This window comes from Poromitra crassiceps (assembly GCF_964638095.1).
Source record: "Poromitra crassiceps genome assembly, chromosome: 16".
Taxonomy (NCBI): Eukaryota; Metazoa; Chordata; class Actinopteri; order Beryciformes; family Melamphaidae; genus Poromitra; species Poromitra crassiceps.
In genome coordinates this window covers 21,232,361-21,250,255 of record NC_139645.1, presented here as the reverse complement: position 1 = coordinate 21,250,255, position 17,895 = coordinate 21,232,361, and the positions used below count along the sequence as shown (strand labels likewise).

The following is a 17,895-nucleotide window of genomic DNA, read 5'->3' as shown; positions in this document are numbered from 1 at the left end:
CAGCTCAGGACGAGCCGGGAGTCAGCTGGAAACACACGCACACACACACACACACACACACACACACACACACACACACACACACACACACACACACACACACACACACACACATAGCTTAGGGTTAGGGGTCAAAGTTCAAGGTTTGGTCCAGACCCAAGTGCTGTACCTCGCATGTGGTGTCACAGCAGTTTGTGTTGGCAGTTACAAAAATGTAATCTGTACATTTTGGGTACAATGTTCACAAAGTTTAAAACATTAAATTAACATGACATTTAAAAAAACACATTAACAACTTGTGTCACGGTTGTGTATAGGCACCTAAAACAACTTGGTTGGGCTAATGGTTCGGTTAGGCTTAAAAAACAAAAATGTTAAATGACTTCTGGTTGGCATTATGCTACTTTTGTATTTCCTCCATGTGTTTTGTCTTTAAACAAATGTCAGCCTACTTGGTCTTGGTCTTGTCATCGTACGTCCCGGCGTTCTTGTAGGCGCCGACGTAGCCCGTGTTCTCCACGATCTCCTCGCGGCCGCCGCGGCCACGGCCCCGCCCACTCTGGTCGAAGCGCTCCTTATGGGAGCCCGTGTATTTAGACGTGTCGGTCAGCCGGTCCACCATCGCCGTCTTTGCCACTTTCTGTCGAAAAACAACAGAGGAAGTCGGTTCAGCTGCACCACAGACAAAACTACAGAGGAAGTCTGTTCAGCTCCACCACAGACAAAACCACAGAGGAAGTTAGTTCAGCTCCACCACAGACAAAACCACAGAGGAAGTCGGTTCAGCTGCACCACAGACAAAACCACAGAGGAAGTCGGTTCAGCTCCACCACAGACAAAACCACAGAGGAAGTCGGTTCAGCTGCACCACAGACAAAACCACAGAGGAAGTCAGTTCAGCTCCACCACAGACAAAACCACAGAGGAAGTCAGTTCACCTCCACCACAGACCATATAACAAATATGGACAGAGTCACCATGATGTCACCCATAGGATTTTCAACTCCCGTTTCGAAGCCTACAGTATGAGAGTGTGGCCATCGCCATCTTGGTTTTCACACAGCTCGCACGAGATGGCACGAGATCAGGCAGTGTGACTAACAAATGGACAGCGACTGATCCATAGTCGCCCGATTTAGTGGGGATCTACAATAAGACAGCTCCCCCTGGAGGCAGCAGCCTTGAAGCACCAAGCAAGAGAAAAAGGAGCCTACTACCTACTGTTTCCCCCCGGAAAATATTTAACTTTTGGCCCACATTAACTGGATAGTCATTCATCTGAATGCCATTCTGTATAATAGTTTCAGCGGTGAAAAAAGTCAAATTCATATAATAGGCTATTAGAGCACATTAAGATGATCCTATTGGCTGTCCCAAAGTGGAGAATAAAGTCACAATGAAATGATGTTTTCACCTTGTTATCATTTTCTTGTCTTTCTATATCATAATTAACATTACTTTAACGTCCTTTAAAACAGACTAGCTATATCCTTAATGGTGACATCACGCTGCACCAGGAGACATCAAATCTCCAACCAATAAAACCGATTTTTAACACGTAATGGCCTGCATTTATATAGCGCTTTTATCCAAAGTGCTTTACAGTCAGTAGGTACATTCACCCATTCACACACCGATGGCGGCAGGTTACCACGCAGGGTGCTGCCACACCAACGGGAGAAATTTGGGGTTCAGTGTCTTGCCCAAGGACACTTCGACATACAGACTGGAGGAGCCGGGAATCGAACCACCGACCTCTTTTATCCAAAGCGATTAGTGGACGAACCCGCTCTACCTCCTGAGCTACAGCCGCCCACGTATTCTTATTATCTCTGGTTCTGCGTCTCCAGACTGAAGTCAGTCCAGATGTTTCTCCTCTCTCCTCTCTGGCTCTCAGCCTCCAGCTCCACAACAAGCTGTATTCCCCCTCACACTCTGTGACTCCATTCATGATTAGAAGAAGCCTAGAGAGGCTGCAGATATTCATTATTATTTCAAAAGGCATTTATCGCCCAGATTAACAACATGATACATTCCTTATATTGCCCCACAGGCCAGTGTAGGAGAGTTCAGCCCTGCTCTCTCTCTCCCTCCTCTTTGAACTCTGTGCATCTGTGCTGATGTGTTTTATTGTTCGACTACTTCATCATAGTGATAATGGCTACGATAATAATATATACAATTTGACAGTATGTCTTGTCCCCACACTGTGCCACAGCACCACTAAAGTTATGTGTGCACTAATAAGAGAATTGAAGCAATAAATAGATCAATCAATCAATCAATCAATCAATAAATAAATAAATAAATAAATAAATACATAAATCAATCAATCAATCAATCAATAAATCAATCAATCAATCAATCAATTAATCAATAAATAAAATAAAGTAGGGCCAAATTTTCTTTCCCTAGTAACTAATTACTTCTCGTTCGCTAATTACTACTCGCTCGCTCAACTGGCGTGAGTTTCGCGGATGCGCAGTTGAGCAATTGTGCGCCACGCGGAAACTGCTGCGTATAAGATTATGCAATAATTTGTAAAGTAATTCATTTACTTTTTAAGAGAAGTAACTACTGTAACTAATTACTGATTTTCAGTATCTTGCCCAACACTGGTCACAGACAGTACCTCTGGCTGCAGATAGTGAAGTGAGTCTCAGGTCTTTGCTGTTCCTCGTTCAGGCTTCAGTTGAGGAAAGCAAGTCTAGATTTGCCCTGGAGGGAAAGTTTGATTGTTTCTGCCTCATATTTCATACGTGGGACCTGTCAGCCCGTCATAATCTGTTCATTGAAATCTGCAGAGCTTTGTAAATATTTGGATGCTGACGGCTTGTTCCTGAACGCAGCTTCGCTCTGCCGCACACATAAGATCAGTTCTTATTATGGCGATGATGTCATCAGAACGAGTCAGGCTGGACTGAGTCAGGCGGTTAGGCGATGATGTCATCAGAACAAGTCAGGCTGGACTGAGTCAGGCGGTTAGGTGATGATGTCATCAGAACAAGTCAGGCTGGACTGAGTCAGGCGGTTAGGCGATGATGTCATCAAAACAAGTCAGGCTGGACTGAGTCAGGCGGTTAGGCGATGATGTCATCAAAACAAGTCAGGCTGGACTGAGTCAGGCGGTTAGGCGATGATGTCATCAGAACGAGTCAGGCTGGACTGAGTCAGGCGGTTAGGCCGTTTGGATGAAGAAGAGCCACAGTCAGCGAAACTCCAAACTCCAGATTTCTACTGTTTAAACTCAACACTGAGGACAAACCCATCGCCTCGCTGTACGATCTGTTTCTCTGGTCGGCTAACTTACAAAATGTTTTGGGGGAAGAGTTGTTGTCTCACCGTTACTCCGACGTTGGTGGGCTCTTTGCCTTCCACGAGTTTGAAGATGGACTGCACTGCCTCCTCCTTACTTTGACCTTTGAACCTCTTTGGAGCCAGATCCTCCAGAGCCTTCTGGAACTCCTCGTAGGTGATGACTCTGGACGTCTTCGCTCTTCAGACAGAAACAATGACAGAGTTCAGATTACAGCTGCTGGCTACAGAGGTCAGCACCAAACAGACAGAAGAGTTGATCTGGAGGTGTTACTCCTCTGAAAAGAGTCTGGAGCCCCCGGTGGTTAAAAAGGGATAAAGCAAGACCATTTTGGAGTGGACAAGTGCAAAAAGCCTCACAAGCCTAAATGTGAATCACAAACTAAAGGAGAAGGAGGTAGCTACTGTATAGACTGTATATACTGTATACTCTATATATTGTATACTATATATAAATATACTGTATAGACTGTATACTGTATCTCTATATATTTTATACTATATATAAATATACTGTATAGACTGTATACTGTATACTCTATATATTTTATACTATATATAAATATACTGTATAGACTGTATATACTGTATACTCTATATATTGTATACTATATATAAATATACTGTATAGACTGTATACTGTATACTCTCTATATATTGTATACTATATATAAATATACTGTATAGACTGTATATACTGTACACTCTATATATTTTATACTATATATAAATATACTGTATAGACTGTATATACTGTATACTCTATATATTTTATACTATATATACTGTATAGAGATGCCGATCAAGACCAAAAACAGCTACAACTCAAAATGTTCATGTTCCATAGCTGTTGGAAAGTGAGTCCAAAATGTACTTTTTACAATTTATTTCTTCTTTGAGACGCTCTACTCCAAATTTCCTTGAAAAAGTGTCTTTCTCTGTGGCTCATCCGTTCTGTGAGTTTGGATCTCATCATTCTTCTCTGAGTGTTTATCTATATTTGTTGTTTAAAATGAGTTAAAAACGAGTAGTGTTCCTTTCAGTGTTTGTTTCCTGAATGTAAAAAAAAAGAAAAACTATGGGGATATTTAGCTCAGGCGAACATTTGGCCAAATCGAAGGACCCGGACAAAAATAGTATGGCTGAACTTAGTGATGGCCAAACCAAACGAGGCTTTCTGAAGCGTTTGAGGGTTTACAGCCAATTGTGGGTTCACTACTCGAAGCCTCAAATAACAGCGCTGCAGGCAAATACATGTAGTGCGACCAACACGCAGATGATCCCTTATTGGTTCTGAACATGCAACTGTTCTGTTTGGGATGTGATGTGATCGATCGACGTCCTTGGCACTCAATGAGTTAAGGGTATGTGTCTTGGTCGCTGCACTAGTGCCTCCTCTGGTCAGCCTGTTCGAGGGGGATGGGGGAGCAGAATTGGAAGAAATCAGTATTGAAAAGTGCATCAGAAAAAGTGTATTGCTTCAAGTCACTTTGTGTAACTAATTGATTTTCAGGACGGTGTCTCTAATGTTGACGCCATGTCTAAGAAGGGCGATGACGAGGAAAACAAGAAGCAGAGGAGGAGGAGTCCCATCGGGAAGAAGATCTATGAGTTCTACAACACCCCGTTTACCAAGTTCTGGTTCAACACGGCAAGTGAACATTTGATGATTCAAAACACTGTTGCATCTAGATCAATGACCCATTGTCGCAGAGAGACAGACAGACAGGCAGACAGACACAGACAGACAGGCAGGCAGACTGACAGACAGACACAGACAGACAGACAGACAGACAGGAAGACAGACAGACAGACAGACAGACAGACAGACAGACAGACAGACAGACAAACACAGACAGGCAGGCAGGCAGACTGACAGACAGACAGACACAGACAGACAGACAGACAGACAGACAGACAGACAGGCAGGCAGGCAGACTGACAGACAGACACAGACAGACAGGCAGGCAGATAGACAGACAGACAGACAGACAGACAGACAGACAGACAGGCAGACAGACAGACAGGCAGGCAGACTGACAGACAGACACAGACAGACAGACAGGCTGGCAGACAGAAGACAGGCAGGCAGGCAGACAGACAGACACAGACAGACAGGCAGGCAGACAGAAGACAGGCAGACTGACAGACAGACAGACAGACAGACAGACAGACAGACAGACAGACAGACAGACAGACAGACAGACCGACGGGGTGGGGGGGGTGCTATCTGACTAAGAGAAGCCCTGCCTGGCCTGTCACAGACAGCATTAGGAGCCTCGTGTTGAGGAAATGCAGTTTTTGGGTGAACAGTACCGCTTTTGTCCACAGTTGTTGAATTAATACAACATTAAAGTTCCCCGTAGCTGCTTTAAATTAGTTGATTATTTAACCCTAAGGGGGACAAAAGAGCAAGAGAGGAATATGAGAGGGAGAGACACATTATTGTTCAAGTACAAAGTCATATAGATGATGAAAGAGCACCTTGTCGAACATCTTGCTTCCTCTGTCTCTGTCAGATCGCCTACCTGGTCTACCTGGCGCTGTACAACTACATCATCCTGGTCAAAATGGAGCACTGGCCCTCACTGCAGGAGTGGATCGTCATCTCTTACATCATCACCCTGGGACTGGAGAAGGTCCGACAGGTAGGCAGCCTACAGGGGTGGGTCATCTCTTACATCATCACTCTGGGACAGTGTGACTGGAGACATTTCGACAGGTAGGGAGCCTACAGGAGTGGATAGTCATCTCTTACATCATCACCCTGCGACTGGAAAAAGTACGACAGATAGCCTACAGATTTAAAACTGTTGAAGTCACTTCTTCCTTTCAGTTTGCTCAGGTCCAGCTGCTGTCCGGCTCTGGGAGAGGGTTTGTATGAAAGGAGCGCATGGGAACATGCCTTCAATGGTCCAGACCTCAGTAAAAATCAGATCAGATCTTTATTTGTTTATTTGTTTTTTGTTTTGTTTGTTTTTCAGTGAAAAAGAAATACTATAATTACCGTTGCCACTAAAATCGTAGCACAATTGGTATCTGTCAGTATAAGCTAATTCGCATCCATCAATGCATAAACGGATGGAGCATTCTTATCAGGGTGTCCGACGCACGTGGATGTGTTGAAAACTGATCCATATGCTTTTGAAGCATGTACGGCTGTCATGAGCCTGTCCCGTCCCTCTGCCCTCAGATCCTGATGTCGGAGCCGGGGAAGCTGAAGCAGAAGATCAACGTGTGGCTGGAGGAGTACTGGAACATCACGGACGTGGTGGCCATCTCCGTCTTCCTGCTGGGGCTGCTGTTGCGGCTGCAGAGCGAGCCCTACATGGGCTACGGCCGCGTCATCTACTGCGTGGACATCATCTTCTGGTACATCCGGGTCCTGGACATCTTCGGCGTCAACAAGTACCTGGGGCCCTACGTCATGATGATCGGCAAAATGGTAGGATGGACGTACAGGTGCAGGACGCGTGTTTACATAAAAGGAATAGCTCACCCTGGCTGCTCGGGTGCAGCGCGCTGCACGCTTGGAAAATAGAACAGAAGCTGAAACTATCGCTGCAGCGTAGCTTCAGCGTGGCTTCAGCGTGGCATGGCATGCGGCTGGTGTGATCGGTCTCACCTGTTAACAAGGACGCTGAAATGAAGCTGCCTCCGCGCTGCGTAGCTTCAGCGTTGCTTCAGCGTAGCTTCGGCGTATGGTGTGAACGAGGGCTAAGGTGCGGCTGCTGTCTCTGTGTCTGCAGATGATTGACATGCTGTACTTTGTGGTGATCATGCTGGTGGTGCTGATGAGTTTCGGCGTGTCGAGGCAGGCCATCCTGCACCCGGACGAGGAGCCAACATGGCGGCTCGCACGCAACATCTTCTACATGCCCTACTGGATGATCTACGGCGAGGTGTTTGCTGACTCCATAGACCGTAAGACTAGAATTCATAGTAAGATTCCTGTTTGGTCCCGGATCATCAGTCTGTCATGTGTGTCCTCATATCGTGATATCACTTCCTGTCCCAGTGATAATCTCTGTGGTTTAATCCCATCGATCCAGAAAGTGAAGTCAAAAACATCTTGATCGCCCTCCAGTGGCTGGCTGCATATAGGTCAAAAATCCCACCCCCTTCCATGATAGCGGACGGGATATGAGCTAAACTACACAATCAAAGTACTAAATTGTTCCCTCGGTTTCTATCATTTTAGGTAATGTAGTTCTTATCACACTGATTGATGTATGTGCAAGTGCACATTTTTCTGATAAGTTTTGTTTGTTTTTAAAATGGTATTTGACTATATAAAAAGGGCTGATTGACAGCTGTGACAGCCACTCTCAGACCAGCATGGCTGAGGGGGCTGATACTGTGCAAACTCTAGTTGCAAATGACGTCACACAAGCAAGATGGCAGCTCACTGAGACGAGATATTTTTGCTTCACTTTTCATAGTTGTAGGAAGTGGAGATCCGTTATACTGTATGTCAATGGTTAATCTCTATGACACATGCACACACACACACACACACACACACACACACACACACACACACACACACACACACACACACACACACACACACACACACACACACACACACACACACACACACACACACACAGACGGGTTATGTTATGTTGATTCCATTGTGTTGTGATTTATGAAACCTTTCAGTTCAGTTTCTGTTTCAAAATCACTATGAGAGGGAACTGCACTAAAACAATATGAGAAGACATTTTCATAAAATGTTCCAGTATTTTTTGTCTGTTTTTTTATGCCCAAGATCAAGGACCATGCATTCCTATGACATCATCAAATTGCTTATTTGAGCGGTATACCAACAAGGCATTGTTCTTTGACCTGCAAAATGCATTCACTGATCCTCATTTAGATAAAAGGGGGTTAAATAAAACAGGAGGAAGAAAATAAATACATTTTAAATTTTAAATAATTAATTTTCAGTAAATTTGAATCATTATTGTCAACATGTCAATTTGTAGGCAGATAATTTGATGATGATCGTCTGCCTGCTAGAAGAAGATGAAATGTGTTTGTGACCACAGAGTCGGAGAAGACTGCATGCATACACAGCATGAACACAGAACGCAACAGAACAAATTAACATAGAAAACACTCCAGTACCAATGTTAAAACTATGAGTGAAATCAAAACAATTAATAGCCAGTGTTTTTTTTCCAGCTTTTTCTTATTATTTTTTTAATTATACATAAGCTGAAAAACGACTCGGTTGTTGAGCCAATCAGTGGATATAAAGTGGAGAAGTCATCGTCCTCCTTGCTGAAAGGTGTTGGTGTTTGTATGTTGTTCTCTTTGTGGTACAAATTTCTCTCTTTTGTCTTCAAACTTTCTGCTTGCCTTGGACTGTTGATGGATAGTGTATGCCATGGAAATTAATCGTAAGTATCTCACATAATATGGCATATAAACTAAAAGAGGGCTTTCAAAATGTGTATTTATTTACTATCATTTAATGTCACCGTGACATTGCATTAACAACAATAGGTACTTCCGGGTAGACACCTGCCGATTGATTTAAATTGTGGAGATATCACAAACTTGTTTATTGTTTATTTCTGTTGTCTGTAACACCTATCTGACGTTTGGTTGTGCTTATTTTATGCACTGTGTCGAAAAACCAAATCTAACCAACAGTGACATCTCACCGTCGGTCGGACGAGCTGAATAAAATCAGAAAAAAATATACAATAAAATTATTTTAAAAATGGCTGCAGAATGAATTGATGCAAAGGCTGAAGTGTGTGCTTGTTTTGCACGCAGCACCGTGTGGGGACAACCTGTACGATGAGGATGGGAAGAAGCTGCCGCCCTGTATCCCCGGAGCCTGGCTCACCCCGGCCATCATGGCCTGTTACCTGCTGGTGGCAAACATCTTGCTGGTCAACCTCCTCATCGCCGTCTTTAAGTGAGTCACAGACTCCCTTTTCATGCTAAACATACACGTTTTCACTGCTGATTCTCCAAGCTAACTTTTACATCTTACAGTTTAGGCATTTAGACATTTACCCGCTAATTCCTATTCATTTAACAGCAATCCTTTACATTCTTTTGAAAACTATATTCACATTTAAAGACAAATAACAATGTGTTCTAAAATGTTTTAAGTCAAATATCCTTCCTTTCCGAGTTTTTAGTGGTTACGTCATTTAGAAATTAAAACCAATAATCATCAGACTTTTGAACCCCACCCCTTTTTGACCGATCATTCACAATGCATGAAAATGTTTTCTTTTATTCTGTTCTTGCACTTATAGAGTGCCAAAGTCAGCCCTCTTCCGGCCTCGGCATACGAACCACGGAATTTTCCGTCATTCATTTTCCCCATAGACATTTCATAAAATTATTATAAAAATAGTTTTACAAGAATATATATATATATTCAGAATCAAGAGAGGTCATATAACATTTCACCTGGAAGGGGGGGAGAGTGTAAATTATTTTACTATTTTTATAAGAATTTTACAAAATGTCTATGGAAAAAAGAATGGTGGAAAATCCCATATGGCTCGTATGCCTAACCCGGATAGGACACGACTTTGGCATTATATTGCCAGTCTCTTTCTTTATCTTCTCATTCTCTGACAGCAACACCTTCTTCGAGGTGAAGTCCATCTCCAACCAGGTGTGGAAGTTCCAGCGGTACCAGCTGATCATGACCTTCCATGACCGGCCCACCCTCCCTCCGCCCCTCATCATCTTCCCCCACATCTACATCGTGCTGCGCCATCTGTGCTGCCGCTGCCGACGCCGGCACGAGGGCGAACACCACGACCGAGAGCGCGGACTACGTAAGAACCGCTCCCAGAGCTTCTTCTGGATGTGTTTCAAGAGCAGTTTGGGCAGCAGGGTGCAGTGAGGAAGAAGACTGCAGGATGTCAGGATTTGGTCATGGGGTTTCTAGAATGTCCTAAGAGGTGCTAGCCTGGTTTAACCCATTGATACCTGATGCAGCATTTGTGTGTGTATCCCTTTAAGATCGCGAACCGCGTGGTCTTAAAGGGATACACACACAAATGAGGGATGTACACGCAAATGCTGCATCAGGTATCAATGGGTTAAACCATCCTGATAACATGATCTCACATTCTGTTTAGGTCTATGTATCAGTCTGGACTCCAAGCCGTCCACAGTCATTTCAGTGGGTGGGAGTACTTTACTTGCCTTGACAGACAACTCCTTCAGCCAATCAGTGTCGCCAAATCCAGTCCTGTTTAGATCCTCTTCCTATTCAAAGACAGACATGTTTGTAATGTCTGACAGAGTTGGTGCTGAGTGCAGAGTAGCTGAAGAGCCTGTACGAGTTGGAGGAGCAGTGACAGAAACATGTTTGTGATGTCTGACAGAGCTGGTGCTGAATGCAGAGGAGCTGAAGAGCCTGTACGAGTTCGAGGAGCAGTGTGTGGAGGAGCACTTCCGTGAGAAAGAGGATGAAGAGCAGTCGTCCAATAACGAACGGATTCGAGTCACATCTGAAAGGTACAGTTGGAGGTAGAGGTCTTTGGGTATGCCTGAACCCCCGAATAACCGAGGGTCTGACCCGGACACGGCCGGATATCCCGGGTCCATTCAAAAGAAATCGGTTTTGTACGGGGTCCCGGTCTCAGCTTCCTAATAATAGTTCTGGGTATTACATTTCTGGGGCTTTTGGGGTTCTGGCATGACTTTTTGGGCCCATGAAGATCTAGTTGGATGCACATCTGATATTAAGTGTTTGACTTTACAGTGTCCTTATTCCAGTGTTACATATATGACAGAAAAGCACTGTACGTCCACAAATGTATGTTAATACATAACCTACTTACAAAGGTATAACAACACAAAGTATAGACCATTGCTGTTGTACAAGTTGCACTTATATTGTGCTGTTAGACCTGTGTATGATGTCTGATCTACTGGCCGTTTGCAATCAACATGATGCGAGGTTTACTGCATAGTATAGTATAGTATAGTATAGTATAGTATAGTATAGTATAGTATAGTATAGTCTATAGTATTGTATAGTATAGTATGATTAGTATTAAGTTTTACCCTAATGTACTACGGTATATGGGTTTGATATTTGACCAATTTTACCATGTTCATGCCAAGAAAAAATATATAGCCTACCGTGTATATATATATATATATATATATATATATATATATATATATATATATATATATATATATATATATATATATATATATATGGTTACATGCTGCCACTCCGACGTGCTGCCACTCCGACGTATCGGCACTCAGAAAGGGATCATGTCCTCCCCCAGACCCTAACCCAAAACCTAACCTCTCCCACCCCCACGCCTAAACCTAAGGTCGGCATTGCGGCTTCTAAGGTGAACGACCGCCAGTCCGAATAATGGAAGTTAACGTTCGGAGTGGCAGGGCTTCGGAAAGGAAGACAGTTACCTATATATATATATATATATATATATATATATATATATATATATATATTTTATGAAGAACAACACGTTTCGCAGGCTTGCTGCTTCATCAGGTTCATAGAAGCAGCAAGCCTGCGAAATGCGTTGTTCTTCATAAAATAAATATGATAATTTGATACAACTTTTGTCACCCTGTTCTTCTGGAGTGTGCGGTCAACTTCGTATGGACTTGTTCCTGTAAAGACTGTTTTTATGGTATTTTGATCCTGCTTGCTGTGACTAGCACCTCCCTGCTTGGATTGTGACTTTTCCCTTGATATGTGTATATATATATATATATATATATATATATATATACTGTATATATATATATATATATCCCCCAGAACTTTATGCTTGTCAAGGTGAAAGAGAGAATCTCTCTCCTTAGGGTGGAGAACATGGCCATGCGCCTGGAGGAGGTGAATGAGAGGGAGCACTCCATGAAGGCCTCCCTACAGACGGTGGATCTCCGCCTGTCCCAGATCGAAGAGTTCTCCACCCGGATGCTCAACGCCATGGAGAAGCTGGCTGGTATCGACCGGGCCGAGCTGGTCCGAACTCGCTCTGGAGCATCTTCCATCTGCGAGCCGTCCGCCCTGCTCCGCCACAGCAGCATCAACAGCGCCGACAGCTGCAGCCTCTACCGCCTCCACCTGGACAACGACGAGCGGCTCGCTGTGTCTGGAGACTTGGAGGCCGGCGAGAGGAGAGCCCAGCTCAGTCCTGAGAGACACGGGAGCATCAGTGAGGGAATTCCCATATCAGGTAGGATAAGACACGACAAGGGAAACCAGTGCGATGCTGCTTTGGCCCACAAAAATATGTCATCCCTGTGGTACTCTATTGGGCAGTTGAGGCAGCAAACCGACACAGCAAAGATGACTATAGCAAAAATGTCAAAAATTAATATAGCAAATGGTTGGGTTTTCAAACATAATGGAACTGACAAAAAGTGGAATTGTATGGATGGAAAGTACAGGAAAAAGTTTGCATTAAAATATTGCAAGGGTCTGCAAAAATAATAGCACAGTTGTACTGAGGCAAAGAGAGACTGAAAAGAATTTAAACTAGATGTGAAAGATATGCAGCATAAATGAAAAGTTACAAACCTACCAAGATATAAGCAATATGCAACACATTAAAAGGATATGGATGTGAAGAAGACAGGATGTGAATGTCCATCTTATATGAGTTAAACGTGTGTAATGTTCACAGGTGATGGGAACTCCACTGTCAAGGAGTATGGGCTGACCTTAGAGGTGATGGGACAAAAAGACCGGACTCGTTCCACCTCCAGCGTCGACATCCTGATTTCCCCTTGCGACTCGGACCAGAGACTTGCAGAAACTCCTCCCGCTTCAGCTCACTCCGCCCCCACTTCAATTGAGTCCGCCCCCGCTACAACTCAATCCGCCCCCAGTTCAGCCGAATCCGGCCCCAGTTCAGCCGAATCCGTCCCGGTCACGATGGACGCTGCCATAGAGCAAGCAGGACTGGAGAAAGTGGGGCCGGAGAAGACCAAACTAGAGGGCGCTGTTTCGTACCCCCTGGACAGGTCAAAGGTCATGAGCTACTTACCGTCTCTGGCTCTCAGTGACTCCCCGTCGTCCAACCGGAAGGCCATTAGTGGTATCATGTTCAACCCTGTGGACAGAGAAGAGGACTGGGCGACAGACTTCACCACAGCAGCCACCCGCTCAGAACAGGGCTTAAAGTCTCCTATTATGACTCACTGGGGAGCTCGCTTTGAGTACAAAGTCCACCCTTCCCCCTTTGGCCACATGCCCAAGGTGTCTGTCGTGAAGTCCGCTGAGAACGTACCCAACACCGGTGAAACTATCCAGGAAGTCGAAGGGATAACACCTAAGCCGTTTGCCGGAGAATGGGAAGTAGCAACGACAGACAGCAACCAGGGTAACGGGGACGAGGAGGCATCAAAAGACACAGAACATTCGCTGGTGGCTGAGGTCAGGATGTACCCAGCGCTCAGGTCCAAGAGCCTGAACACCAACCCTCGCAAGGGGAAGGTGAAGAAGGACAGTCAGGAGAAGCCCTGTTCAGCCAGCAGTGTCAAAGACCTGGGTTCAGCCAGCAGTGTCAAAGACCTGGTGGCAGCATTCAGTGGTCCAGGGGAAAAGACAGGTTGAGAATCCAGGACAGGCTCCCGAGACAGTTCTGGCTGTTGAGACTGGATGGCTGATTTGAGCCAACTGTGGACTCTTAATAGAGGTCCAAGCACCGGAGGTGCTGGTAGTGGAGCAGCTATAGCTAAAAATGACATAACAATTGTGCATTTTGTGATAAAAGCATATAATTTGGTACAAGGCATTCCAAACAGAATTGGATATCCGGGCATCATGAATTTTGGAAAGAAAAAAGAAAAATACGCTTTTTTTGCAGTCAGACTAGCAGCCTATGGAAATTATAACTGCAATAAATGTGTGTAGACTAATATGATCTTGGTGTCAAATCATGATTTTATTCATGAGGAATTCAAATTTGGAACTTTAGAATTGCTCTCACTATTCCACAGGTTAGGTTTGGGCAGTTATGGCAAAATCACTTACGTTGAGTCTTGAAATGCTTTTGAGCAATTCTACAGTTCCAAATTTGAATCCCTTGTACTAAGAAATGTGTGATTTGACACAAAGACCATCCATATCAGATTAGTATAGTCAAGTCAAGTCAAGTTTATTTATATAGCCCTAATTCACAAGCATGTCTCAGAGGGCTTCACAGAAAGTATGTCTAGCTAATTCTAGCTGACACAACAGTAGCAAGAATATACAGAATAAAGATAACATTTGAACAATTGATGGAGAAATATAGAAAATATAGAAATGAAGAGAGAGCAGAGGAGAGAGCAGGATAAGGGAGAAGAGCAGGGGGAATGTGAGAGAGTGATGAGGTGGTGAGGGAATGGGAGATGTTGGAGGGTATAGGAGGTGGGGAAGGAGCAAGAGGAGAGGGCAGGAGAGGGGAAGGGGGGGAGGGGGGGTGTGGGGGAGAAGAGAGCAGGGGGAGGGAGGAGGTGGGGAGAGAATGGGAAATGTGGGGGAGGAGAGAGCGTAAGGAAGAGTATGGGAGTATGGAGGAGTATGGGAGACTATATGGAGAGAACAGGGAAGGGAGGGCTAACTGACACAACATTAACAAATTACAATAGTAATAATAACATATCGAGCAATTATATGATAGAGAAATATAGACACACATCTTGCAAACGGACATATATCAATTTCTTAGCAACCAAACTATGCCTAATTTAATTGGCTGCAAGCCTTTAGTAGTGAGTCCCTTTGCCAAATAAACACATGTTCACATATAGAGCTTATGGGTGCCTCGCTTTAGGGAAGAATGGGTGCCATGCTTTAAATAGTGGCGAAATATTGGAGGGGATAGAGTGGGTGCCATGCTTTGGAGTAGAATGTGTACTATGCTTTAGAGTAGTGGGGGAAGGGGGGAAGAGGAGAAAGCAGGAGAGTGGAGGAGGGAGGGAGAGCGGGGGGATGTGGGGGAGGAGAGGGAGGAGGTGGGGAGAAAATGGGAAATGTGGAGGAGGAGAGAACAGAGAAGGAGAGGTGGGAGGGTGCAGGGGAGGGAGAGCAGGGGGAATGTGAGAGAGGGGAGAGCAGGAAGTGGCAGGGATTCGGGAAAAATAGGGGAGAAGAGGAGAAGGAGAAGGAGCAGAGGAGGGGAGAATGAGGAGAGAGCAGGAGAAGGGAGGGGGGGAGCGGTGGGATGTGGGGGAGGAAAGAGCATGGAAAGAGAGGAGGTGGGGGGGAATGGGAAATGTGGGAGAGGGGAGAACAGGAAGGGAGAAGAAGGGAAGGAGCGGGGGAAGGGGGAAAGAGAAAGAGAGGGGGGGGGGGGAGATCAGACAAACTGACTACTCTAAACATTAACCAGAGCTAACTGGGACATAGGGGATCTAGCTAATCTACAGCCTAATCTGGCCTATCCTACTCTGCTCTAGTCTGATCTTTGCCTGAACACTATAACAGGTCAGCCTTAGGCTGTAGCTAATCTATCGCCTACCTAAGCTATTCTAAACCAACCGGCAGCCCTCGACCAGTGATGAAGAGCACCGATGCCCCCCGCCCCGGCCCCCGCCCACATAAGGCGTGAGAGAGAAGGCCAGGCCGGGACACAGCGGTGGCCCCTCACCCCCAGTGAACGCAAGAAAACCTTTCCACCATATGGTGGCAATCCACACATGGATCGCCACATGGATTGCCTCAGTGACTTGGCTGAGGAGGAACCTTGTGAGGTCGTTGTGCTGTAGGGGCCCAGCTGTGGACCCCATCCGGGGACTCCCCTCCGAGACAGGCCGAGAGATGCCGGGCTAAACCATGTACAGAGTTTTCCGATAATGAAACTCTCTAAATGGTTTATTATGGAAATAAAATTTACAAAAGAACAGAAAATTGAAAATGTAAAAAGGAGTCCAACAAAGGGATACAAAAATGTAGTTTTGAAATTATCCTAATATCAGGGAAGAGAGTTGAAAATGTAAAAAGTAGAGTCCAAAAAGAAATAGAAAATGTAGTCTTTAAGTGTTCGTAGGTTTAGAGAATACTAGCTAATTAGCTAGGTGAAAAAAGGGGTAACAAGATTGGGAGTTCCATGAGTCCACGTTGGTGACATGGATTAAGAGGAGGGGAGGATAGGAGTCGGAGGTGACGATTAAGAGGAGGGGAGGATAGGAGTTGGAGGTGATGATGAGGCCGGGGTGTCAGGGTGTCAGACAGGAGAAGGAGTAGTGGGTAGATGGCCTAGAGTGACGACAGGTGGCTAGGGCGATGACGGCCGGACCTAGGGCTGCAGCGGCGGGGGTGTACGTCAGGCCAATGAAGGACACCTGAGGGGGAGAGAGAGAAGAGAGCGGAGGAATCTGCGCAGAGGTGGAACTAACTCTATAGACAACAATAAAATTAGGTCAAATCAAAATTTATTAGGGTTATTTAGGATGACTAATACTATACTGCTAATTCAGGTCTAGGTAGTCTAGGTCTAAGTTTAGACTGATACTGCTGGCTTGTGATAGCCCGCTCAGCAGTTCAGGACTAAGTTTATTCACCAGCTATTAGATTTTCTATCTAAGCTACTGGGTCGACTGATGCCATATTATTAAATTAGGTCAAGTCTAAGTTTATACTGATACAAACAGTATACACAACTTTATTGCAGTTACAATTTCCATAGGTTGCCACTGCCAGTCTGTGGCCGTAATCCCTGATATACTGTAAGTGTACTAAATTATAAATTGTATGCTTTTATCTCAAAATGCTCAATTGTTATACCCCACTATGGAACACTATTGTATTTTTTTTTTCAGATAAAAGCAGGTGGATTCCTACGCCCCCCCTCATACAAACGTTGCAGATCCTCGACTACAGTATCTTCCAACAACCTTGGGGATTCTGATGTTATGGCCCTGAAGTTACAAATTGCCTGTCTACTGTATACTTTCTGTTTACATACAACAAATATTTTTACAGGTAAATCATACAGGAGAGGAGGGCAAACAGCACGGGAGGCTCGCTTGTGCAGCTCCTCAATGGCGATCTTAAATGAACCATAATTCATAATGAGATATTTAAAACAGTGAAGAATCTCTAGGTTTTCTCCATTACAAGTAAACTTAAGTTTGCTAATAAGTTTGCTGTAACCGAAAACTGCAGCTTTAATTGTATCGCTATTACACAAAATTCACACATGCGGTCTATTGATTTCTGTAACCCTTCTTTTGTTGTGGACATGATAATTGTATCGTCTGCGTACATCAGTACCATAAGCTGGATATACTGTAGCTATCTATAACTGCATCATCAAGGTTAATACATTGACAGCCACTCTGCAAACAATACTGGCAATAGCTTTTCAGTTTCTCTAACTCCTGCTAGGCTTACACATTTTTATTTATTTAATACCATTTACAAATACACATAATTAATTTTATTTTTGTACATATTCAATGACCACATCCAAGAATTCACCTGTTGTACCTGTTTTCAAACATTTATACGAGAGTGCATCCCTCCAAACTGTATTGAACGCCTTACTATAATCAGTAACAAAACAAAACAAATGTCAAGAGAAAAATATGATTTGTCAGGGTTGG

The 17,895-nt window shown here is 44.3% G+C and overlaps 2 protein-coding genes across 2 annotated transcripts in view; one reads left to right on the top strand and one right to left on the bottom strand.

The window, feature by feature from the left end:
- LOC310791508 (tubulin polymerization-promoting protein family member 3-like) overlaps window positions 1-3,645 on the bottom strand; it is a gene marked incomplete at its 5' end in the record, with an annotated part of 4,521 nt that extends 876 nt beyond the window's left edge. The window contains 4 exons of the mRNA XM_083653184.1: window positions 1-25; window positions 453-640; window positions 3,343-3,496; window positions 3,590-3,645. The exon at window positions 1-25 is cut by the window's left edge and continues 876 nt beyond it. Coding sequence (XP_083509310.1) covers window positions 22-25; window positions 453-640; window positions 3,343-3,496; window positions 3,590-3,645 — 402 coding nt within the window. The 3' untranslated portion in view covers window positions 1-21. The remainder of the gene's footprint in view (window positions 26-452; window positions 641-3,342; window positions 3,497-3,589) is intronic.
- Window positions 3,646-4,145: 500 nt separating this feature from the next.
- LOC310791507 (transient receptor potential cation channel subfamily M member 1-like) lies at window positions 4,146-13,918 on the top strand (the record flags this gene model as incomplete). The annotated part of the gene is made up of 11 exons (XM_083653183.1): window positions 4,146-4,172; window positions 4,829-4,966; window positions 5,835-5,963; window positions 6,509-6,760; window positions 7,065-7,257; window positions 8,703-8,723; window positions 9,106-9,250; window positions 9,931-10,133; window positions 10,689-10,821; window positions 12,160-12,536; window positions 12,987-13,918. 11 exons carry the CDS (start codon window positions 4,146-4,148, stop codon window positions 13,916-13,918), a joined length of 2,550 nt encoding a protein of 849 aa, XP_083509309.1.
- Between the last annotated feature and the right edge of the window lie 3,977 nt (window positions 13,919-17,895).